General features: G+C 32.1%; 1 protein-coding gene across 1 annotated transcript in view; it reads left to right on the forward strand.

Moving 5' to 3' along the window:
* Positions 1-21,449, forward strand: part of LOC125053498 (lachesin-like) — a 46,610-nt gene extending 25,161 nt beyond the window's left edge. Inside the window, exons 3-9 of the mRNA XM_047654855.1 lie at positions 12,930-13,036; positions 13,405-13,590; positions 15,082-15,274; positions 18,000-18,128; positions 18,651-18,770; positions 19,059-19,229; positions 19,604-21,449. Coding sequence (XP_047510811.1) covers positions 12,930-13,036; positions 13,405-13,590; positions 15,082-15,274; positions 18,000-18,128; positions 18,651-18,770; positions 19,059-19,229; positions 19,604-19,863 — 1,166 coding nt within the window. The 3' untranslated portion in view covers positions 19,864-21,449. The remainder of the gene's footprint in view (positions 1-12,929; positions 13,037-13,404; positions 13,591-15,081; positions 15,275-17,999; positions 18,129-18,650; positions 18,771-19,058; positions 19,230-19,603) is intronic.
* Positions 21,450-22,374: the final 925 nt, after the last annotated feature.

Below are 22,374 nucleotides of genomic sequence, written 5' to 3' on the forward strand. Positions count from 1 at the left end.
CTTAGTTTACGGAAATTTATTAAATTTTGCTCTAATTATTTTGTAATTTCAGATAAGGTTTTTTATTGAGGGCATTTTTAGTTTTATTGTTTTGAAGTTCAAAAAACGTACATTTACAAGATGTATCCCTGGTTTCGTATCTACAGATCTCCTTATAATAATATTATAGAAAAACAAATGAGCTATAAATAAGCCTAGCAATATATTAAACATTATAGAACAGACAAATAAAATAAAAAAATAAATCAGTCCAAGACCTAAAGAGGTGGTAGGCACTACCACTTTAGGTCTTGGCCTCAGATTTCTAAATCTGTTTCATGATAATTTTTAAATCTAATAGGCAAGTAGGCGACCAACCTCCAGTGCCTGACACACGCCGTCGAATGTTTGGGTCTAAGACATGTCGGTTTCCTTCACCGATCGAGCAAATGTTAAATGCGCACATAGAAAGAAAGTTACATTGGTTCACAGCCGGCGATCGAACCTATGACCTCAGGTATGAGAGACGCACGCTGAAGCCACTAGGCCAACACTGCTCTAGAACAGATAAATAGATACATACTATAGTTGTACTCAATAATAGGAATATAATCAATTATTTCTAAGAAATACCTGACATCAAATATAACTAAAGGATATTTAGCCATATATATGTATATAGTATATTCATTTTAGAACAAAAAAACATAACCTCAGTTAAACTCGAACTGAATCCCCAGAGGTTTACGTCTTTTCGGATCAGGCGGCTTACGGAGCACGAGGGAACTCCTTTCCTTCATAAATATTTACTTTATGAAATAACGCCGAGCCCAGCTTAGTCTAACACACGGCTGCTGGCAGGTGATAACTGCAAAATGACACTAGATATGATGTTTCTTTTATTTTAAGCCACTACGTTCAATGACAACCTTAACAGAAAAATATGATGTCGTGGTATCAATGTTCTGTGGTGATGTTGTTCTATTGATGCAAACATTTAATTATTCTAAATATTAAAAATGTTGTTTATTAAAATCATCTTAAGTCTCGGAGATAGATACACAATACACATGCTCGCTTTATTAATAATAATTTTTAGGCTTTTATTTACATCCATAGATTGAAAACGATCGCATTTACCTTAACATTTTCAAGAAATAAGTCTTGCATCATTCGTTCACATTTAATATAGATGACTATGAAATGTGGATTATAATAATAAAACCAAATCAATCAAAAAACATAGCCTGTGAAATATTTTATTTATTTAATCGTATTTATAAATAAAAGCTGTAATCTTCAATTGAAACTCAATATTTAAATTCACGCTTCAAACTGTCCATATTGGATAACATAAAGCCAACCTGCGTCTATATCACTTTACTGATATCGACTATTGTATCAATCAAATTCTACAAAAATATAGGAGTTCGTATGAACTGTACAAAGCTTTTTCGACTATTGTAGATATAAATGATAGAGAGTTAGTGACGTGTGAAATATAGGCAGGCAATGGACATGTGAACGGCATCCATCGATGGTCAATAACGTTCACTCGTGAAAAGTTACATCCAATTAGTAGAAATCGATGACGCGCGAACTTTACCCGCCCAAACGAATTTGACGACCGCTGTCATGGCTTTAAATGACGCTCTATGGAACAATGCTTTCTATTATAGAACAGATAATAAAATGTATTCAACATTTGATAATAAAACAATTTTTTACCGGATTGAAGCTATGTATTTACAATTATTTTTCATAATTTTAAATTTAACCGACGTTTCGCGTGCGTGGTCACGGTGACTGAAAACAAAAGGTGTTGAATGTCAAAAAGTAGATAGAGGACACCGAGAGCCATTTCTGCCAAAACCCTCCATCTTTTAGTCGATACCAACTCCAGGGAAACAAATACAGATAATACAACTTTTTCTACAGCTGTGATACTTTTTGACATTCAACACCTTTTATATTATAAGTTATTAATTTGTTTAACAGTCAATTCAATGCGTTTTTATATTAAGCTGTTTAATCCCCTTTAAAGGTTTCATCACATTACAAAAAATTCTATTGTACTATATCTACAATTTTCTTATTTTTGTAAGATCGATGATAAATTATCAAAACTGTTAAGAAAGTCGTAAAAGAAAGTACCTCTCGCAATAACATTCTGTCGTTAACTTTTTTCGCTCCTTGAAATAAGAAGCATTTCAAAATGATTTATTATGTACAATACAGTGTAAACCTCTTCTTTAAATTGATATCATTATTTATTTTAAAGTAACTACATTTTATGCATTTATTTATTTTTATAAATCTCATTCAATTGTATAAAAATTATGGTAACTTTAAGTATTTTCCTCCTTCTTACTTTAAAAACCTAAAATGTATTAAGCTTACCTAAAGTTAAAATATAAAAAATCTTTGCCCAAAAATCTTATACGCATTTAAAATTTTCACCAGGCTAAAAAAATCATACATTTATGTAAAAGCATTTCAATAAAACATCGTAGCAGTTATTACTAAACTTATTCCTAATAAGTAACAGTTTAGCTACTAAGACTAATATAAATATTTTGAATGACGGTATAATTTTGTCAAATCATGTCGGAAACAAAAGCGAAATGATAAGTAAGTGCCCCTCGAGGGTAGTTGTCGGTCCGTCTCGCCTTTGTCATATTTTAATTCTATATTCAACGGTGTTACTTCGTATATGAAATTAAATTTGGTTTTATATCTTGAATTTCATTGCGTTGCTTTTATTACATTTATTAATATATATTTATACCGTTATAAGTAGTAAATTCTAAATAAGTATTTTCACTTCGACAGAATGTTATTGCAAATGTGATCATTAAATATTCCATTTTTTATGACTCACTATTTTAATATTATCGAGCTGGGGTTTGCCATAACAGGATATGAATCCATTAGCTACTAAGTGATTATAAAATAAATTAAGTGCGGGTTCAATAAGCCAATTTTAGTCGAGTAAAAAGGGGATATCTTCAAATAAATGAAAGCAGAAGGTTTAATAATCTTTATGAGGTACAAATCGCTCGTTATGTAAATTGAATCTTTTGCAAATTTAAATCGCTTTCATAAGCCAATTTGCAGAGAATAAAAACAATGGAATAGGCACTCCTCTGATAAAGAGTTTTCTTACAAATGGATATTTTCCTATTCTAATAAATATCTCCGATATCAAAGAAATAATTAGCAATAACTGGCAAATTCTTTTGTTTTGATATAGAACATCAAAAGATTTTTATTTTGAAAAAGGCATTGTCCAAAATAATATGCATTATAGGTTTATTATTATATACTATTTTAGCTCGTCTTTTGTCAAGAATTCGAAAGAAAAAAATGGAGGGATAGTAAAGTAGTTAGGTAGTTTTTGATCTGTCATCGACATATTTTCGTAAAGTTTCCAATAATGGTTTCGTTTATTTCCGATTGATTTTTAAGATTTAGGACGAAAATGTATTGCTACACGCGAAAAACGTTGAACTAATGTTTATCACCGTCAGCACCGCTATTTGACGTTACGGTCACACTGAACGTTCTCTAGGAAACCTACTCCGATGTTATTTATAGGCAACGTATGACGTCACCCAACGCTACATTACGGCCGTTCTAGGAAACCTAAGCTTAACAGCACTGTTAACTGTAAGTTTATTTTATTACAAAATTTATGAAACTTTCAAAAGTATAGTGCGAGACTAGCGCGTGAGTAATAAAAACCGACGAAACAGTTAGTACGTTAAGCAGCACAATGACAGAGCTAGACAAGATGTCAAGTACAGAAAATTATGTCCATTCAAGCAGCGCACCCGAGGATTAAGCGAAACGAGGGCGCATCTTCAGGCTGACTTGCAAGCCTCGCCCCGCACGACGGAATACTTCAACCAGCTCGCTTTTAAGCACAAGTTCACTAATTAAAACGCTAGCAACACTTGTTTGTAACAATGCAATATTAGATTTACGATTTATTGAATATAGCGTTTACTCCTGAAAATATTTGCTGAAATCTGAATAAAGTGAACCTATTAATTAGAATAAAATCTGGTTGTTGAACGATATTTTTCAAGAACCAAACTACTCGTATGCAATACACATGCGGGGCTTGTTTGTTATAAGAAACAATTATTTTCCTAGAGAATCCTCGTAAACGTAATATAAAAATTTCATTGAAATATACAGATCCGCGACCCTAAGTCCGTATTAGTAGGAAAAAGGTAAGTCTGGCCGAATTTCTTGGTTTGATCTTGTCAAATCAGTGGGCTTTCTTATTTATATATTTACCTTATAATTAAATTGTAATCTACTAGATTATAAACTAATATCACAATCATTTGAAATTTAACCAATATCGTATATTGGTAACATTTTTATATTATATAACCGCCAATCTGAAACGATTCAATCAATTCTAAAATAACTACAATTATATTTCATGTCACGTTTAACGCGTCCTGCCTTTATAAAATTGCAATATTGGATATTATTTGTGCAGCCGTATAAAAACGTTAATCATTGATATAATATTATGGCATGTGGTTTCGTTACGCAAATTGGTTATTGATATCCATTTGTAATTAGCCCATTATGTTAATAAAAGGTAATTACGCATATTGAATTCAATTGATTGGTTACGGGCCATATGATTTTCTAAAGGCCCTCCTAATGCTGATAACGCTGACGCAAGGTTTTTGGAAGTGTGAGTGCTCAAAAGTATAACTCAACAACGAATGGACCTCCTGCTAGTTTGTTTTAGAAAAAATAATTTTGATTACTGAACGATTGATGCCAGATTTCGTGAGAAACATCTAAATCACAGACAAAAGCGGGAAGACTGGTTAATGTCCCCTGGCAGTAATTAAAACTTTGGAACGGCTCGAAAAAGGGTTAAGAAATATGGCATTTGGTGGATAGTAATGACGCTGCGGTCTTGCGTAATAACCACAGTTTTTCTTCACAATTGTCGAAATTTGAATCTGAATTTTCCCTTTACTCCGTTTTCATTAGTTTGATTATCACGATGTTTATTGACACGCGATTGCGCACAGATAACGATTGACGTGATAGACGTGATATGTAATTTGTTTAAAGAACGATCGAAAAACCATTTTCTGGACTCTGAAAGTATTAATTAATGCCCTCATCAATCATTGCCACTCTTGACGTCATTTATGATTACAGAAATCGGAAATTCCCCTTACACCCTTAATGTCTAGTTGAACATGAGAATGCTACTGTGTTTCGCAATTATCTAAAAATATTAAGGCGCAAAATTCCTGAAACCGTAACTCTATAGAGCAGCATTCAAAATTGTCTATTTAAAACCAATCTTTTGACATCCGGTTAATTCTCCATCGACGCAATTATAATCAGGAAGCACCATGATGGGGTATACAAGCGTAAACGTCATTTCTCAGTTCAGACTAGTCGTTAGACTATAGACACATTGTCATCGTTACCCTGCGTATGCTTGCATAGTATATGCAAAATTATGGGGTAAATGGTCATACATAGACCGATCATATTCCTTTATAGACGTACGAAAGCTCCGGGTTCTTTCTAGGCCTGACAGCACGATGATGGTGATTTTGGGTTTACGTGACTAGAAAACACATCTTACTGTATTAAACAAGTTATTTACTTACTGGAAACATCAAAACTTGTTTATTTTTTAATCACGATGTGTTTGATTGTGAAAAACATTGGCTTTTATTGAGCTGAGCCATGATGAACTTAGCTAAAAGAACAATCAAAGCTGTTTCGAACTCCACTTCGACAGATAGCTCCAATCAGCGACACAGAATACTAACCCAATTTGCGGGTTGGAACATCTGAAAAATATTTTGCTCCACTTGCAAATCATCTACCACTTGTTTTCGTTGAAAATATTTTCTGTGCATTCCAAATTCAAACTTTCAAAGTTTCTCCAAGTTTTAGTCTTAATTTGGAGAATGAATTCGTAAATTTTAAAATGATAAAGATAAACAGGTTAATTCAGCGATGTACCGTAGCCTTCCTAATAAACAGACAAGATCCGAACCCTCCTTTAATTTCAATTTCCTTACTTGTTTCCCAAAGTTTAACTATTGTTTCAGTCTTTGTAGATTGAAAGAGAAGGGAAGTCCAGTTTGCCATTAACTCTTTGTAATGAATTTTTACTTGTTAAAGTTCCAGGTATTTTATAAGGAACAACATTTTAAATTAATTTTTATAAAAGCCTATAAACGGACATTTGAACTTTTACATTAATTTTTCTCTTAATTTTTATACAATTCTAAGGGTGAGATCTATAGAGCGCACTTAGACTTTGCTCAGACTTAACTATAACCATTCTTTACTTTTTTAAAGGATAATAAAGAAGGTATTGCATGAAATGAAACTTCAATTTCTGTCTTAGCTTGAGCTTAGCTTAATCTCACCGTTAAAATGTCTATAAATATACTAAATCATAGTTAAACCTTAGTGTTTTTCGTAAGTAAAGTCTGAGCAAAGTCCAAGTGCGCACTATAGATCTCACCCTAAGAGTGTTATGGTGTGAGATGTCGGCTGTAAGCCCCTCTGGTTAAGGCTATGTGTGATAAATCAGTCGACAATATATATCTATTTTTATTACACTTTAATGTTAATATTCTACGGTTTCGATATTTGTAAATATGTGAGAACATGTATACTAACTTTTTAGTATAGTAGTTTATTCTAAGAGTACATTGTCTTCACATATAATTATTTAACAAATGTAACAAAATATTGTAAACCTATTTTAAAAGAGTAAGTTTCTTGCCCATTCTTCTCCACACGAAACTACCTTTTGGAAGGGGCAACTAGAATCTTCTTTGTATTTTGTTTGATGTTTAAAAGTGCCATTTTAGGTGGTCTAATTACTCTATGGTGTAATTGAAATAAATGTTTTGACTTTGAATAGGCGTTAAAAACCACGTATAAACAATAATTTATTATTACATAAATGATGATAATACAAAAACATCTCAAGAAAAAGTAATAAACGAGATAAGTTGATAACTCAGCCTAATACATACACTAGTCAAATTACATTAAGAAGAAGTGCGAGTCGCCGTCACGCGATCTCTAATGGCGTAATAAAGTTAGACGAAAGAAAACTTTGTACCACGGTAACTCCTTTGCGTATTATTAACGACACCAGTGTGAAACGACCCAAAGTCTCCTCTAAACTCCTCGAAGAAGGATTTCGAGGGGTGAGAAGCTGTAGGTCCACGTTATATGGTCGTGTTGGTAAATCTGTTTGTACTAAAGTCGTCACGTGCACCCGCTGATGAGCCGTAGACGTGATATCACTCACTTGTACGTGTTCCTCTTTCTTTGAAATTTTGTGGAATTTAACTTGGGAACAACACTGGTCGTTCTAATTGGCGTAGTGGAGTTGGATATAGATTTAATGAACGTAATAAGAATTAACGAAGAACAGTTACTATCGAATTTTATACATTTTTATTGTGTGTTTGCGTTGCCTTATCAAAGGTAAGATGAGATGGATAGGCGGGAGAACACGCTGGAAAACGATGCGAAGATTTTGCTATTTCATTCTATTTCAGCGTGCTAGTGGTTGTAGTGTTGTTAAAAATAACATTAAAATAGTTAATGTTTAATGTTTTATATAAAATATTTTATTGGATGAGGCTAGGCTATATTAGATATATATTATGTAGTTCCTAGATATAATAGACTACACTTATCCAACAATGTTAAAATTTTTCAACAGCCTATGTACGGATCTTTACTATACTAATAATACAATTATATCTATTCTTTTTAACTTAATATCCTTTGTTGTAAGTTATTCTCTTTTCTTTCTTTCTTTCAATTAATTATTTTTTGGTGTAGGAAATTGATATACTTAATCATTAACCATGTGCTTCTATTGTTGGAAAATAAAATTACACTTAACTATCTTCCATTTTGATCCACATCCATTAATAATATAATGTAAGCATAATTATAAAAATGAGAAATGGAAAAAGTTTGCGTTGGTGGCTTCGTTGAGTCCAAATTTTTAATGAAGTCAATTTTTTTCGCTTTTACGCACAAATTTCTCATTGTTTGTAGCTCGAACAGGAAAAGTTTATTACAAAAGCGCAATAATTATCTATAAGCAATTAAGGCTTTATCGCTTATCTACTGTAATTGATATAATTATATACTATTTAAGTGTTTACTACGTATTTACTACAAATATTCGTATTTATTTACGATTCATAAATCTATAAATTTACGATAACGGGACTTGTACTCAAGTCGGGCTTAATCCCGAAAAAAATACGTAGAAAGCTATAAGCAAGTGGCCAAATCAAAATAAATAGTGTGAAATAGCTGAAAATCGTCGCCTTAAGGCGAAACATTAATGTTTTACTAGCATGTTAATAAATATAATAAAACGTGAACTATCACATATTTAAATTGTTTAATTTCCGAAACAATATAAAATCAAAAGCCTACATTTCAACACAGATTATCTACTGATTGGGTACTTTAACTCACTCGGTTTTCAATAGCGAAATATTTTTCGTGATATGGCCAGTTCGGATGTCGTCGGATTACAAAGGCACCTTAATAGAGCCTTCCTGATGACCTTCTCGTCGAATCTATAGGACTATTGGAAATTTGACCTTTTCCTTCAATATAACTTGAATCTCAGTTCAAAGACAAAGACGCGAAAGCGTAGAATAGAAACATATCATGATCGATTTTCTATATAATACCTAATAGCTGACCTGGCAAAAGTTTGTTTGTTTTAGTTCAATAAAAATAACTATCTACGATAATAATAAATAGGGGTTGATCGTACAGGGGTTGTTTAGTATGCTGTCTCATAAAAAATAAAAGCAGAAAAAATATTCTAAACAATAAAAAAATTGTTGCGGTGGACACCCCTTATCACTTAGGGGTTTGAAAGATAGTAGCCGATTCTCAGACTTACTGAATATGAATATAAAATTTTATAAGAATCGGTCGAGCCATTTTGGAGGAGTATGGGAATGAACATTGTGACACGAGAATGTTATATATTAGAAGATTAGTATTCTTATTTAAGGCAAACGAAAACGAAAGTGATTACTAATCTATAGTAAAATGTGTGCATCTCAAAAATACTCTCTTGCCCTTGTCTTAAATTTAAACGAGTTACTTGGAGGAGAACACTAATTAGACATAGGGTCTTCCCTTGGCCTAGATATGTACTTTATGATATGAGTGCATTATTGCAATCAATCAAATTACTACATAAAAGATGTTAGAAAAATCTATTCGTATTGTCGTCTTGCACGTAGAAGATAAAAATAATTAAGAATTAACAAAATAATAGTTCATCTTACAAATCTTGCAAAATATATTTACCCTATCGTCATACCATAAGGCTTTGAGTAGTAAAGAGCAAAAAGAAATGTAACAAAAGTGCCTCTAAACGTTATGATAGCTGATATTAATGTCATGCTGTAAACACCAAAAATATCGAGTAAGCCATAAATTATAAGACCTCATAAATATTCGTATAGCAATATTATTGAAACCCATTTTATGGGCTGGGTAAAAACATGACAGGCGAAATACAGCAAACTTCACGAATAATTGAAAATCTTTAACATCAATTTAAATTCAGAATAATTGCATCTCTTGAAATATTTAATCATTAAGAATGCCTATTTGTTGTCTCCCCGTTGTTGCTTGTGACTAAATAAGCAATGCTAGGGTCTTTGGAATATGAGTTGGTTATTACTTAATATTTATAATTTTGTATAAAATACATAACAGCCAATACAGCAAGTACTTACTACGTCATAAAAAAAGGAGGAATTAATAAGGATTTTATTGTTAATATTATAGAAATTAAATAAACGTAATCTAAATTATAAATCCATTTATCATAGTAAAAATCTTGTAAAACAACTGAATTTTATAAAAATTATCACAGTGACGGCATCTGCCGGCGTTGCACGGCTAAACTTTTTTTGTTGGTAACACATATTCCCTTTTTAGTAAGGTTACATTTATAAGTAATATATAGCATGTAAAGCATTCAAATAGTAATAGAATTTCGAAATGGGCTAGTATTTTTTAAGTTTACTTGTTACAAACACACAAATACAAATATTTCCTCTTTTTGTAACATAAGTATAGATAATAGGATGATAGGAAGAAGCAATGTAGAGAATTATGTAATAAGAATGATTTTTAATGATTATGTATTATATAATATTTCAGAATGGAAGCCTGATGTAATGAGTTATTAGATACGTTAGGTTCTCAGTTCTCACCCTCTCATATATTTAGTTATGTAGTGCAGCTTGCTAATAGATACGCTACATATACTATTAAGATACTCCTGACACTTATTACATATAAATTGAAATATACATCTCACAGTCCGCTGGCTGGCAAGCTGTATATCATTTTTATGACAAAATTTTTGTGGAAAATAATTTATATAGAAGATTTTCAAACACTGTACCCTCCATACAGCCTCATGTAAATGTATCTCGTAAATGAACGTAAACGACTTTACGTTCATACGTAGAAAGTAGTCTATTCGTGCACAGCCGAGATTCGAACGGACGCCCACTGGGTTCAGGCGCACACTCAACCACTAGGCCAACACTGCACATATCATACCACTCGATAGTATATTGTAATATAATATAATAAATCATTGTAATGGAAAAGTAAAATGAATTTGAGATAAATATCAAAAGAAAAAACAGAATGTTATTTTAGGATGAAATTCATGACTTTCAAAGAAGTGAAGTAATTATTGCGTTTTAACAGAGACAAATTTAAATCTTACCTTTCCAGATAATATAATTACGATCACACGTAATTTTTCTGTTAAAATAACAACATAGACTATATTTAACATCATCTCATGTAGATGAATCGACGAACAGCTATGAAACGCAGTAATGTAATGCATTATAAACATCTAATTACTGGACCGATTTCATGCAATCTATCATTGTAGTAAACAAAAACAAACGCTAACAGAGCGCTATCTGCAAAAAGCAGATCAGCGAACACAAGCTGTGTTACGACCACATTAATAATTTATCAGCCACATGACGGCTGTTTGCTAATAAAGCGTGAATTCGCGCTGGAAATATTAATAAAAGCAGCTTGCCGGAACTCGCTTCGTCGGAACCACGCGGCCCGGCCACCCGATGACAAATGACCAGTTGGAACTTTCATTTAGTTTCCATTTAAATTAAACAAGCAAATCAGGAAACATTGTCTGCTGCAAAAAATTCAAAATGCAATTACCGGTTGAAATGTTTATTTGTAGTTGAGTCACTCGCGTTGCAGTTTGAGTTTTTAACCCTATCTGTCTGCAGTGCTTTGGTCCTTTATTCAAAGCATAATAGGATTGTTCCGTAAGAACAATATTTGAATTTGATTTAATGTTGGTAGTTGGTCTGCGGCACTAAAGCGAAATTAATGTTACACAGTTATAATAGATAAGATTAAATATGTAAATCGTAACTTATTTTAATAAGTACATGCTAACAAAGAAGTATTAAAAATAGTTTAATTATTTTAATTTATAATATGTTATGGCATAGATCTTCATATTTTTTACAACTTTATATCATATAATACCGGCTTGCAAATATCGGAAAGATATAGATATAGAGCTTTGCATTTATATTGCCGTCGTATTGGCATAAAGGGTTAATTAATTTTTTATTTCTAGTTGCAATATAGAATTTTAATGAATATGGATATACGAGAAACTCTATCATTAAAAGTTTATAGAAGCACTGCACTCTTTCAATTACCTGAAAAAATTAAGTCCATTTAAAAAATCTGCGCTGAGTTCTCCAAACACTGTATGATACTTCACCAGTCGTGCATTATTCCGAGGATTCCTTCATATCCTGAACTGATTTAAATATTTAAATCAGTGAATTTATGAAGCAGGTACTTTTTGCTCTATATTGTGTGCCATACTGATTTATCATTTGCGTGATGGTCGACATCGCAAGCGCTGTCTTCACGAGAAATATATGGCCTCCTTGAAGCGCAGAAAGATGGGTAATTTCATTGAATTTATGAACGTATCACCGTCGAAATTGCAAAGTTGAAAATTGCAACGTAAAATTGCGATAAACATTGTGACTGTATTACTCTTACAATGTCGCTTGATATGTTTATAAATGGCTCGCCTTTTATACGTACAGATTTTATTTTACATTTATAATAGCATATTTCATTGTGAAGGTTTTTGGGCAATACGAAAGGATACCTACCTAATAATATCTAATCACATTAAAGCTTCAAGCAACTGCTTTTGTTGTTGGGAATAAATGAAAAGGAAATATCTTCATTTATCAGTTTTCAGTTAATAACTAAGTTCGCATCGTTGATATGTTCTTATGTAGGTCTTAGTTGTGCAAATGCAGTCGACAGTATCGTAGAACAAGTAAGTTTGTGGTGACAGCTCTGATAAGACTATACTCGGAAAGTTGCAAGGCGCGTTCATCAGTCTTAAGGATACTCTAGCAATTGTTCAATCGTTATAGTAAATCTACCAGAAACCGAGCTCAGGATTCTTGTTTATATTTCCACCACTCTAAATAATACAATTACGTATATATACAATTATCTGATTAGATAGTTAATGTAAACCAAGACTTTTGAAGTGCTTAATCGTTCGGTCGACTTCACTGTTACCTTTAGTAAAGATGAAATTAAGTATCAAAGTGTCATTCGGAAGCCTAATGAATTTTCTTAAAAATATTAATTTATTTTATTTTATTTCATTTAAAGAGAATTACACAAGGTAATAAAGATTATAGAGGAAATATATGTGTGAATTAGTACCAAGTGATTAAATATATATTCGTCAAATTCTATTAAAAACAAGTGCTTCGTACATATAAGTGTATTTCAATGAATAATTGTTCTAGGAGGTGTAGAAGTACCAGAGTTCGGGGAGCCAATCACAAACCTGACAGTCCCCATCGGCAGAGACGCGACGTTCAAGTGTATTGTCGTCAATTTGGGCAATTACCGAGTAAGTACTTGCGCTGAATATACGTGGTCTCACAAAGTCTGTAAACTTCGTTCTAATTTATTCTCACAAGCAATGAGATAAATGCAGATAAATAAAAATATTATAAATGTACTTCCCGTTCATTATGTGTACTTAATTTAACAAAAACACTCATGCATTAATATTGCCTAATAACCTGGTCTTAATTTACTTTAAGTGTGGAGGTTATATTACTTCCAAACATTTCATACTTTTGGTAATATTGTCTTATTGGCGAGTGTTTTTTTTTTCTCTAATACCTAATTAACACACTCAATCAACCAGGAACTTTGTTGATTTCTTTTAAGTATTTTAATTAATTTAAGTTATAGAATAATTCAATGTTATAGGTGGGTTGGGTGAAAGCCGATACAAAAGCCATACAGGCAATACATGAACACGTCATTACACACAATCATCGGGTGTCCGTCTCCCACTCTGACCATTCCACCTGGTACCTGCACATCAAGAACGTACAAGAAGAAGACCGGGGTCAGTACATGTGCCAGATAAACACGGATCCAATGAAGAGTCAGGTAAGGTTACTTCTTAGCAATATTATTTTATCTAAAAAATAATGTGTTTCTTTAGTGAACACTGAACACGTATCATAATCAATAAACATTAGAAATTATATTGCAATACGAAAACACGGCGTATTTCGCTTAATTGTCAATTATCAAACTGTAATACGGGTCGCCTAACACAGATTGGACGATGTTGACCAGCCAGAATTGAACGAAACACGCTATCGTTAAATATTTTAACTCTTTATTATTTATAGCATTCATTGATTTTACATCTTATAATAATGGAAATTAAAACAATTAAGTATAATTGTAAGAACAGTATATATACGAAACAAAATAAATTACAATTATAGTTATTAATTCTTCGAGAGTTTGACTAATTATTAAAGTCACACATTTTTACAATTCACATATTTAAGTATTGCCATTGTATGAAATACATAATTATTCTGACAATATTTACGTATATTATCTATTAAATTAATATTAAATCGACAGTTATATAAAATTTAGACTGAATTGTTATCGACGCTGGTTATAAACTTGAAATTTAGGCATTTTGACACACATGCAAGAATTTACTTAACAAATTTATACATATTTTTATTTGTTTATACTAAATTGCTTCGAAAAAAATATTGGTGTTGGCGTCAATCAATCATCAAAGTGAACCGACTTCTCGTTGGCCTCCTCTCCAATAAAGAAAATCTTTTTTTCACGCCATTACCAAAGTATCGATATGAAACCGCGCGCTAGTCTCATATGATTGCAAACATTAACATTTAACCGTGTAAAACATTAATACATTTTATATGTATTGGTATGTAGCAATTATGAACGCCGCCATTCGCAGGCGCTGTAAACCAAATTGACTTGGTGTCTATTTAGTGTTCGCCTCCAATTCAATACAACGTCCATATTGAAAAGGCTTCAATTAATTTTAAAATGTGATTATTGAGATGAACGGGCAATCCGTTATAATTTTATTTTGTGAAAGCCATTTTATAAATTGGGCGGCTGTACTTGGAAGCTATTCAGCGGCGTTTGTAATTGGCAGAAATGGTTAATTTCTTTGAGCATTTAATATGTACTTTCTTAAAGGTTAAGGATATGTTCTTAAATATTTAATATTATGGTTGAAATAAATACCCATACTTAGATTCAAACAGAGCTTTGTCATTTCTTACCCGGTTTAAGAAGTTGTAATAAAGAAGTTTGTTTGAAATATGAGGGTAGTTTTAAATACCGCTGTTACGTTTGAAACTAGATTTGTGTACTGAGATGGGTAAGCAGAATAAAGATAGTAAGCACGACATGTGTTTTTGAATTAATTTTTGTGTTCATTTTTATTAAGGAACTAGGCCAATTTTCATATCAATTCATTGTCTGATTTAACACTCGGCCATTGATATAATAAGTATTGAAATTCATTTATATTTAGAGCATAGATTCTACGCTTTTTTATTTGCTTAAAATTATACTCTCATACATTTTTAGATGGGCTACTTAGATGTGGTGATACCTCCGGATTTCATACCAGAAGAGACGTCAGGTGATACAATGGTCCCGGAAGGTGGAATAGCTAGGGTTTCTTGCAAGGCACGGGGAATCCCACCACCCAGGGTCATGTGGAAACGAGAAGATGGACAGGATATTGTTGTGAGGGACAGTATCGGAGCAAAAACTAAAGGTTAGTTATATACAAAATATGTATATAAAATGTATCAATATCCACCAAAAAACGTCAGCATTTTACGCGTGAATACGCATAGTATTTTTTTGCTTATGATTATGATATATATATATATATATTTGTTATTCTAAGATGCAATCCCCGTCCAGGAGAAGGCCTAACATGACGTGTAATACTACATAAGAACGAGATGCTACCCATCGTATTTAATTGAGATATTGTTTCATAAATACACGAGTGTAATCCAGGCCTGTATACAAACAGCCTGACGATAAAATCAACATTTCTACACGCAAACCTAAATAATAGTGATTGAAGTCGAGCGTCAGAATCATTACCTTCGACCATTACCGAAATAACACACTTATAATTGACAAACATTATAATTTCATGTGATTATAACCTTCGATGTTGATGTTTATAAATGTTTAATTGTATTACGCTTTCTAAAAAAAATATGACCATTCTAACATTTAAGCATGAATAAAAAATATATACATTAACTATTTAACTATACAAATAACTTAAAATAAACAAGTTACTATTCCATGTGTAAATCCAAACACTCCTTGGGCTGTGTTAACTATATATATATTGATATTGCTGGCCGTAAATGAGTTCTGAAAATTCCCTTTATACTTATTGCCATTAGGAAGAAATGTTGAAATAAATAAGGTAGGATCTATACGTACTAATGACGCGTTGAAGGTACGGAATATTTTAGCGACGCGAAAGTTGTTCTAGTAATGTTAGAAATTATTTATTTTAAAAGGCACAAACACATACAAACACTTACAGAGAACACAGGGCATACAAAAACAAGATACATGCATGTGCATCAATGACAAGTGTCCACAACATTGAGAGGGAAACAATACAATGATAAACAGAAAATAACTTAAACATTAAAAGTAAAAAACAAACTAGATAAAAAAATACAAATGTGCAATTTAAAAAAAAAAATATTTCTACTTTGTAATTGTCAGTATTGATCACGGATCAACAGTGGCTGCAGCATCTTACGCCTGAAGACATGGAGACTGTCATGGATCTGCTTCGCATGTACTCAGAGCGCCGTTCAATGCCGATAGAGATCTGTATAGAAAAGCATTACAACCAACATTGGTACTCACTGCCCAAACGTAAAAAAGATTGATGTGTTTCTTGTGTTCCTCTTTAAGAGGAAGTTCACTAAAACAGATTTACATAGTAAATATAATATAAAAAGTTAATTCGAATAAAAAAACTCGTTAATATAAGCTTTGAAGAAGATGCATACACGCAAAAATATTACGCCATTATTTCGGAACTTAGCTTAATCCAAACAACCACTATTCCTCGTTTCATACACGCCAACTTTTCTTCCTTTGCTCAGTTGAACTTTCAAATAATCGTAAAGCTTTCTATGAAAAGTCAACAAAGATGGGTTTACTTTTAAAGAATGAAGAATTGTTATTAACTTTTAACTACGTGTGATACAAAAACTTTAATACCAAGTGGATTTTATTACCGGAAGCTCATATACGCGCATAATTTACACATCCGTTCAAATATTATTTTACTAAAGAATTACTTTTGCTACACAAGTCATTCGAAAAACAGCAGCTTCGCGCGTTTTCACTCGTTGACCTCAAATTATGCTGAACTCGACAAGAACAGGAAAATATTTTATTTGTCTAAGTTTATTTGAATAGCGCAAGGACAGCATTGTTTTTCTGAATATGTATAATGCGAATGTCTGTGTGACCGCATTTGTGGGGCTACAATGCGCTCTGGCGACTATTCTCGGGATGAGTTTCGCGTCCAGTATTGTTTAAAGTTTGTCGTAATTAGTAGAGTTGTGCAATGAATGGACTCCTAGATCTCATTGTACACCACAAACCTTTGTACGAACCTCTGAAAAATCCTCTGAAAACCTAATTCGAGGTTTATGTACACTGTCCATTTTCTAGGTACAATCAAGCAATCCAGATTTAAATACGTAACTAATATTATAGAATGCAAGTCTTCACTGACCTACTTTTTTCTACATTTCACATTCAATTTCATTTGAAAACTGTTTGATTCCTCCATAATGCCGATTGTGAACCATATCATCTGAACCCTTTTCCCCCGGTTTATCCTACATAGAATAAGCCTATACGTAAAGTATAAAACCGCAGTATTGCGGTTAAAACTAATTATTTGTTAATATATCTGTGGCATTTTATGATAATGAGCGACATGTTTAGAGTTTAATCTAGCAAAACCCATTAAATGTGCAATTGATCTATTCGTGATCTGGTAATTGAAATATTCATTCATTAAAACGTAATCTACTTTGGTTTCTGGACTAATATAAAAGAGTTCTTAGTTAAATAAAACATGTATATTGTATATGTTAACAAGAAAGAAATATGTAATTGTTACAATTAATGTTCAATAAAATTAAATAATTTTATTGAACAAATTTAAGTTTAAACTGTGTCCAGTTTGTGTTTCCACCACACCAACTTCTTTCTATTTAAGAGCATGTATATAATAAATAAATGAAAAATATTAGTTAAATAAAATATGAGTTATATTAATCATCGCACGGAACATCCTATATGTTCCGTAGGCATTTTTATGCAAATCTTAGATATTCATACCATAAAGTGATCTCCTTCAAAAACACCCCTAAATAAAAATATATTTCAGCAAAAAAGCATTCTCAACAATATAATGTGATAATTTTTCACAGTACATACCTACCAAGGCGAGGTGTTGAATTTGACCAAGATATCACGTTCCGAAATGGGGACATATTTATGTATTGCCGGTAATGGAGTACCGCCCACCGTCAGTAAGAGGATCCACATTAGTGTTCACTGTAAGTTAATACTTTTTCAACATTGGTATTCACCTCGCGAATGTTCATAAAACTAAAACTGTACACGTAATTTCAGCTACAAAATATGAGTTTCATATGACTGTAATATATATTTACCTACTGACGATATACGACCTATATCCGTATATTTTTGAAGTTATACTTCTTTAGGCGCGTTACGAAAAATTGATGAGAGTGAAATTTTACGATGCGCGCGCACCGTTACACAAAATTAACAGAATGAAGTTGCCCACGGAAGATGCTACGGCATTGGACATAGTTTAAAAAACAACATTCGACTAATAATAGAATTTATGTTACTCGATGATGATACTATGAACCTTATTGACTATAATGACTCCTTTTCCAGTCTTTGATTATTTAATTGTAATTAATTATTTGCATGCAATCAAAAACTATTTTTAATAATTCCAAAGAAGTATAACTTCTAACGCGTGTACGTAAGTAGAGTCTGATTTTGTACATGTTTATATGATAATTACATGAGTGTATGATTTTTAGTTCACCCAGTGATCCAAGTACCGAACCAGCTGGTGGGAGCGCCTCTCGGCACCGACGTCACCCTGGAGTGTTACGTCGAATCCTCGCCCAAGTCCATCAACTACTGGGTCAAAGATCCAGGTAACGATAATACTATCTTTATTGCACATCCATTAATTCACAAAACAGACCCACCTGTCCAAAACATAAATCTTCGTAAATAACATTTTCATTAAACGTTTATGTAAAACACGGCCACAAATTATTAACTGAGTAAAGAATCCCAAAATAAAAACGAAACAAATTATAAAGCGGATATAAAACTCTAGGTGTCTGCTCGAACTTTTTACATTTTTCATAAAACTTCGCACTGAAAAGATGAAATTCTAATATTGGATTTGAAAGCAAATATTTTATAAATTGTTTCAGGTGAATTGATTATACCATCTGAGCACCACGAGATGACTGTCAGGCAGAAATCCATGTTCGAAGCTGAAATGTCCATGACCATCAAGAATATTAGAAGGGAGGATCTGGGCAGCTATATTTGTGTGGCTAAGAACTCCCTCGGTGACGTTGAAAGCAAGATAAGGTTGTATGGTTAGTACACAAACTCGGAACTTAGCTGATGACTATTATTAGATAACAAAGCGAGTATTTGCAGTTTAACTTAGTGATTGTCTTAAACCTTTTGTGTAGTTACGAGTATATACCTATTTAATCGGTAATTATATAACATTAGTATGAAGTATAATCGTCCATAAAATATAACTTATTTTTTGCCTTCACATATTAAATTGACTAAAATACACCTTTAAAATGATTTAGCGCATGGGGTTATTCACCTTCTTTATAGGATTCAATTGCTAGTTTTTTATTTTAGCCAATTGAGGCTGGTATTACTTATAAAGATTAAAATATTTATTTAAATTAAGCTTGTAAATCTTGGTCATGACTTGAACATTAATTTGCAGAAATCCCCGGCAACAACAGGCACATTTTTAACTATCCCGACGAGAGGACAACTTCAGACGACGAGTACGGCACCGAAATATACGACGAGGATTTTGAGAATAAAGTCGATGAGAAAAGCAATCGGGTGCCCGATCGCGCGAATAAATGGTACGCAAACGAAGGTAAAATCATCCTGACAACACTCAACAACGCAGCCATTTGTTCCACTACACTGACAATTACGACTATCTTCTTACGCTTAATTAAATTTCTCCTTTAAACTTGTGCAAAACAGTTTTTTGCCCGGCGACTGATTTTTAATTAAACAAAAAGCAAAGTATTAATTTCAGTATTATACGTCATTATTCTGGAAATGTAGATAGAAATAATTTCGGTTGAAAATTAATATTGCGTTGTCTAAGTTACTCCTAGCGTGTAACGTGATAATAATTAGATTTAAGTATGTATATAATTTATTATGCTAAGGAAGACTATTATCTTAATACGGTTAGTTGAATGTTTATAACGAGTTTAACAAGATATAGGTAATTGTATCATTATAATCTAGTTTTTATCTTCCTTTGTGTCGTTATACGAAATATTATTTGTCGTATACAATCGAACCTATATAAGAAAAGTTTCTAAGTATTCTAATTAAAACCTTTAACATTTTATACTTGCTATATAATACAACATATGTAACAAAGCCGTATAACGAACTCACTATAAGAAGTCTTTAAAAGCAAACATAAGAAATTGGATTAGAAATATCGATTGAGATCTTCACCTGCATTTTAGCATAAGCAAAGACCACGTCTGTAGATTAATGGTTAATGCTCATATTGTATACGTCGATTATTGGACAATATAAAGAGCTAAAGCATGAATGAAACACGTGCCACGTCACATTGAGCACACACAACGACAGGAATAAAATCTTTGCTTATCTAGGCTCGATTGTATTTCTCCAAATATTGATGTCTGACAAGTCTTTGTTATGAATAAATAATACGTTAAAACTGTATAAATATCTTGGCTATTAATGCGTAGAACAGATGTTATTGTTTCTGCCAATATTTATCGAACTATTTTTATTACGTGATATATTAAGCATTGTAAATACAGCAGAATATATAATGGACGTTATACGTGAGCAATTTCATTTCCGTTGTGAGAAGACTTTAACCAAATAAAACTTTTTAAATTCTAGCAATTATTTTATAAGTGTATACTTCCGAAAATATTGTTTGTATAACATGATCTTCCACGAACTGTACTTTACAAACAAGAAAACTTTGTAAAATTAACCATATCAAAATTGTTATACTTAAATATGATCAACCTTTGCAGTTTTAATATTCATAAAGGCCAAATAAAGATAATATACAATTTTGGTCAGTTTTTCTGTTTTAAATTTCTAGATTACATGAATTCTCGTACTGTTTTACAGACTATTCTTCTATTACGAAAATCAAAGGCTAAGTTTATGGTATATAAAATAAGGCATAAACTCCTCAAACAGTTTTAAATATTCGCTCATTAATTGGCATTATAGTACATTACGATTTTAATTCGTGTTTGGCGATCTATTCCGCTATTCTGTACTACTGCTTACAATCATTTAGCATTGGTATAGTACCAACTACTAACACCGCGTCTATATGACGGCACTGAAGACCGATTCGATATAGATCTTTCAATATCCCTTGATTGGCGTGGTATGAAACTCATCATTGTAATCAGTATTAGAATTTGAGGGTAGCACTGCCGGTTCTAAGAAACATTCTCCTATTCTAGTCAAGGCTAACTGTGTAATGTACCTACGTTTACCATGTCGTTACAAAAAATAAATGAATTGTGTATAAATTTCTTGTTTTTTTTTGTATTCAAGTTCCTTAAATAATATCACAATATTCAGATATTATATTGTAGTAAATTATAATAGAAGCAACTGTTTCACACTGAGCGTGTTAAATACGAACAGACAAGTGTTTTAATACGTGATTATGAACAGATTTCTACAATAAGCCAATCAATGTACTTGGCGCCTACATTAAAATACCAATACAAAAAATATGGAAGATCAGCTATTATTTTTATTATTATGTACTCGTAAATCTGATGTGCGTATTTGTAACTAAGCTGATCCGACATCAGATTTCGATAACGTTTGTGTGATCAAGTGGATTCGAGAATGGTTTAGCTAGTTAATTATAAATTTGAAATAATTATATTTAAAAAATGAAATATCATCATTAAAATTATTGCAGTATAGGACTTCCGAGACTCGTTATGGTAATTTTATCTGAGATTAACATAATATTTATAACTATCAAATCGAAAATTCAAAGAGAGAGCGTGCTTCTTCTTAAACAGTATTCAATTCTAATATAAACACCAAAGTTTTTTATACGACAACGCTTCAACGGATGTGAATAAAATATAATATAGGTTATATTATTATTGTATTCCATTTCCTCATGTAAATTCAATTCAAAGTTAAAAAAGAGATTTTATTGAACTTCGTAAAGAAAGGCGGGATAAAATTTGAGGTAAAATAACCTCACATGTTCCCTTGTTACGGCACAAGTCCTCCTTGAAGGTAATAAGATTTCCAATGATTCGGGATTTGTAATCTAGTAGAAAGTATCTAATATCTATAATTTCCAGAACATTCCGCGTCGAAACGTCGCCGCGTCTTTTAAAAGCCTTTTATAGTTATATTTCAATTCATGCTATCGTAAAAAATAATCTGTCATTTGTTAATAACAGTAACGTTATTTGCCCTGAG

The sequence above is a fragment of the Pieris napi genome, chromosome 1 (genome assembly GCF_905475465.1).
Source record: "Pieris napi chromosome 1, ilPieNapi1.2, whole genome shotgun sequence".
In the NCBI taxonomy this organism is placed as follows: Eukaryota; Metazoa; Arthropoda; class Insecta; order Lepidoptera; family Pieridae; genus Pieris; species Pieris napi.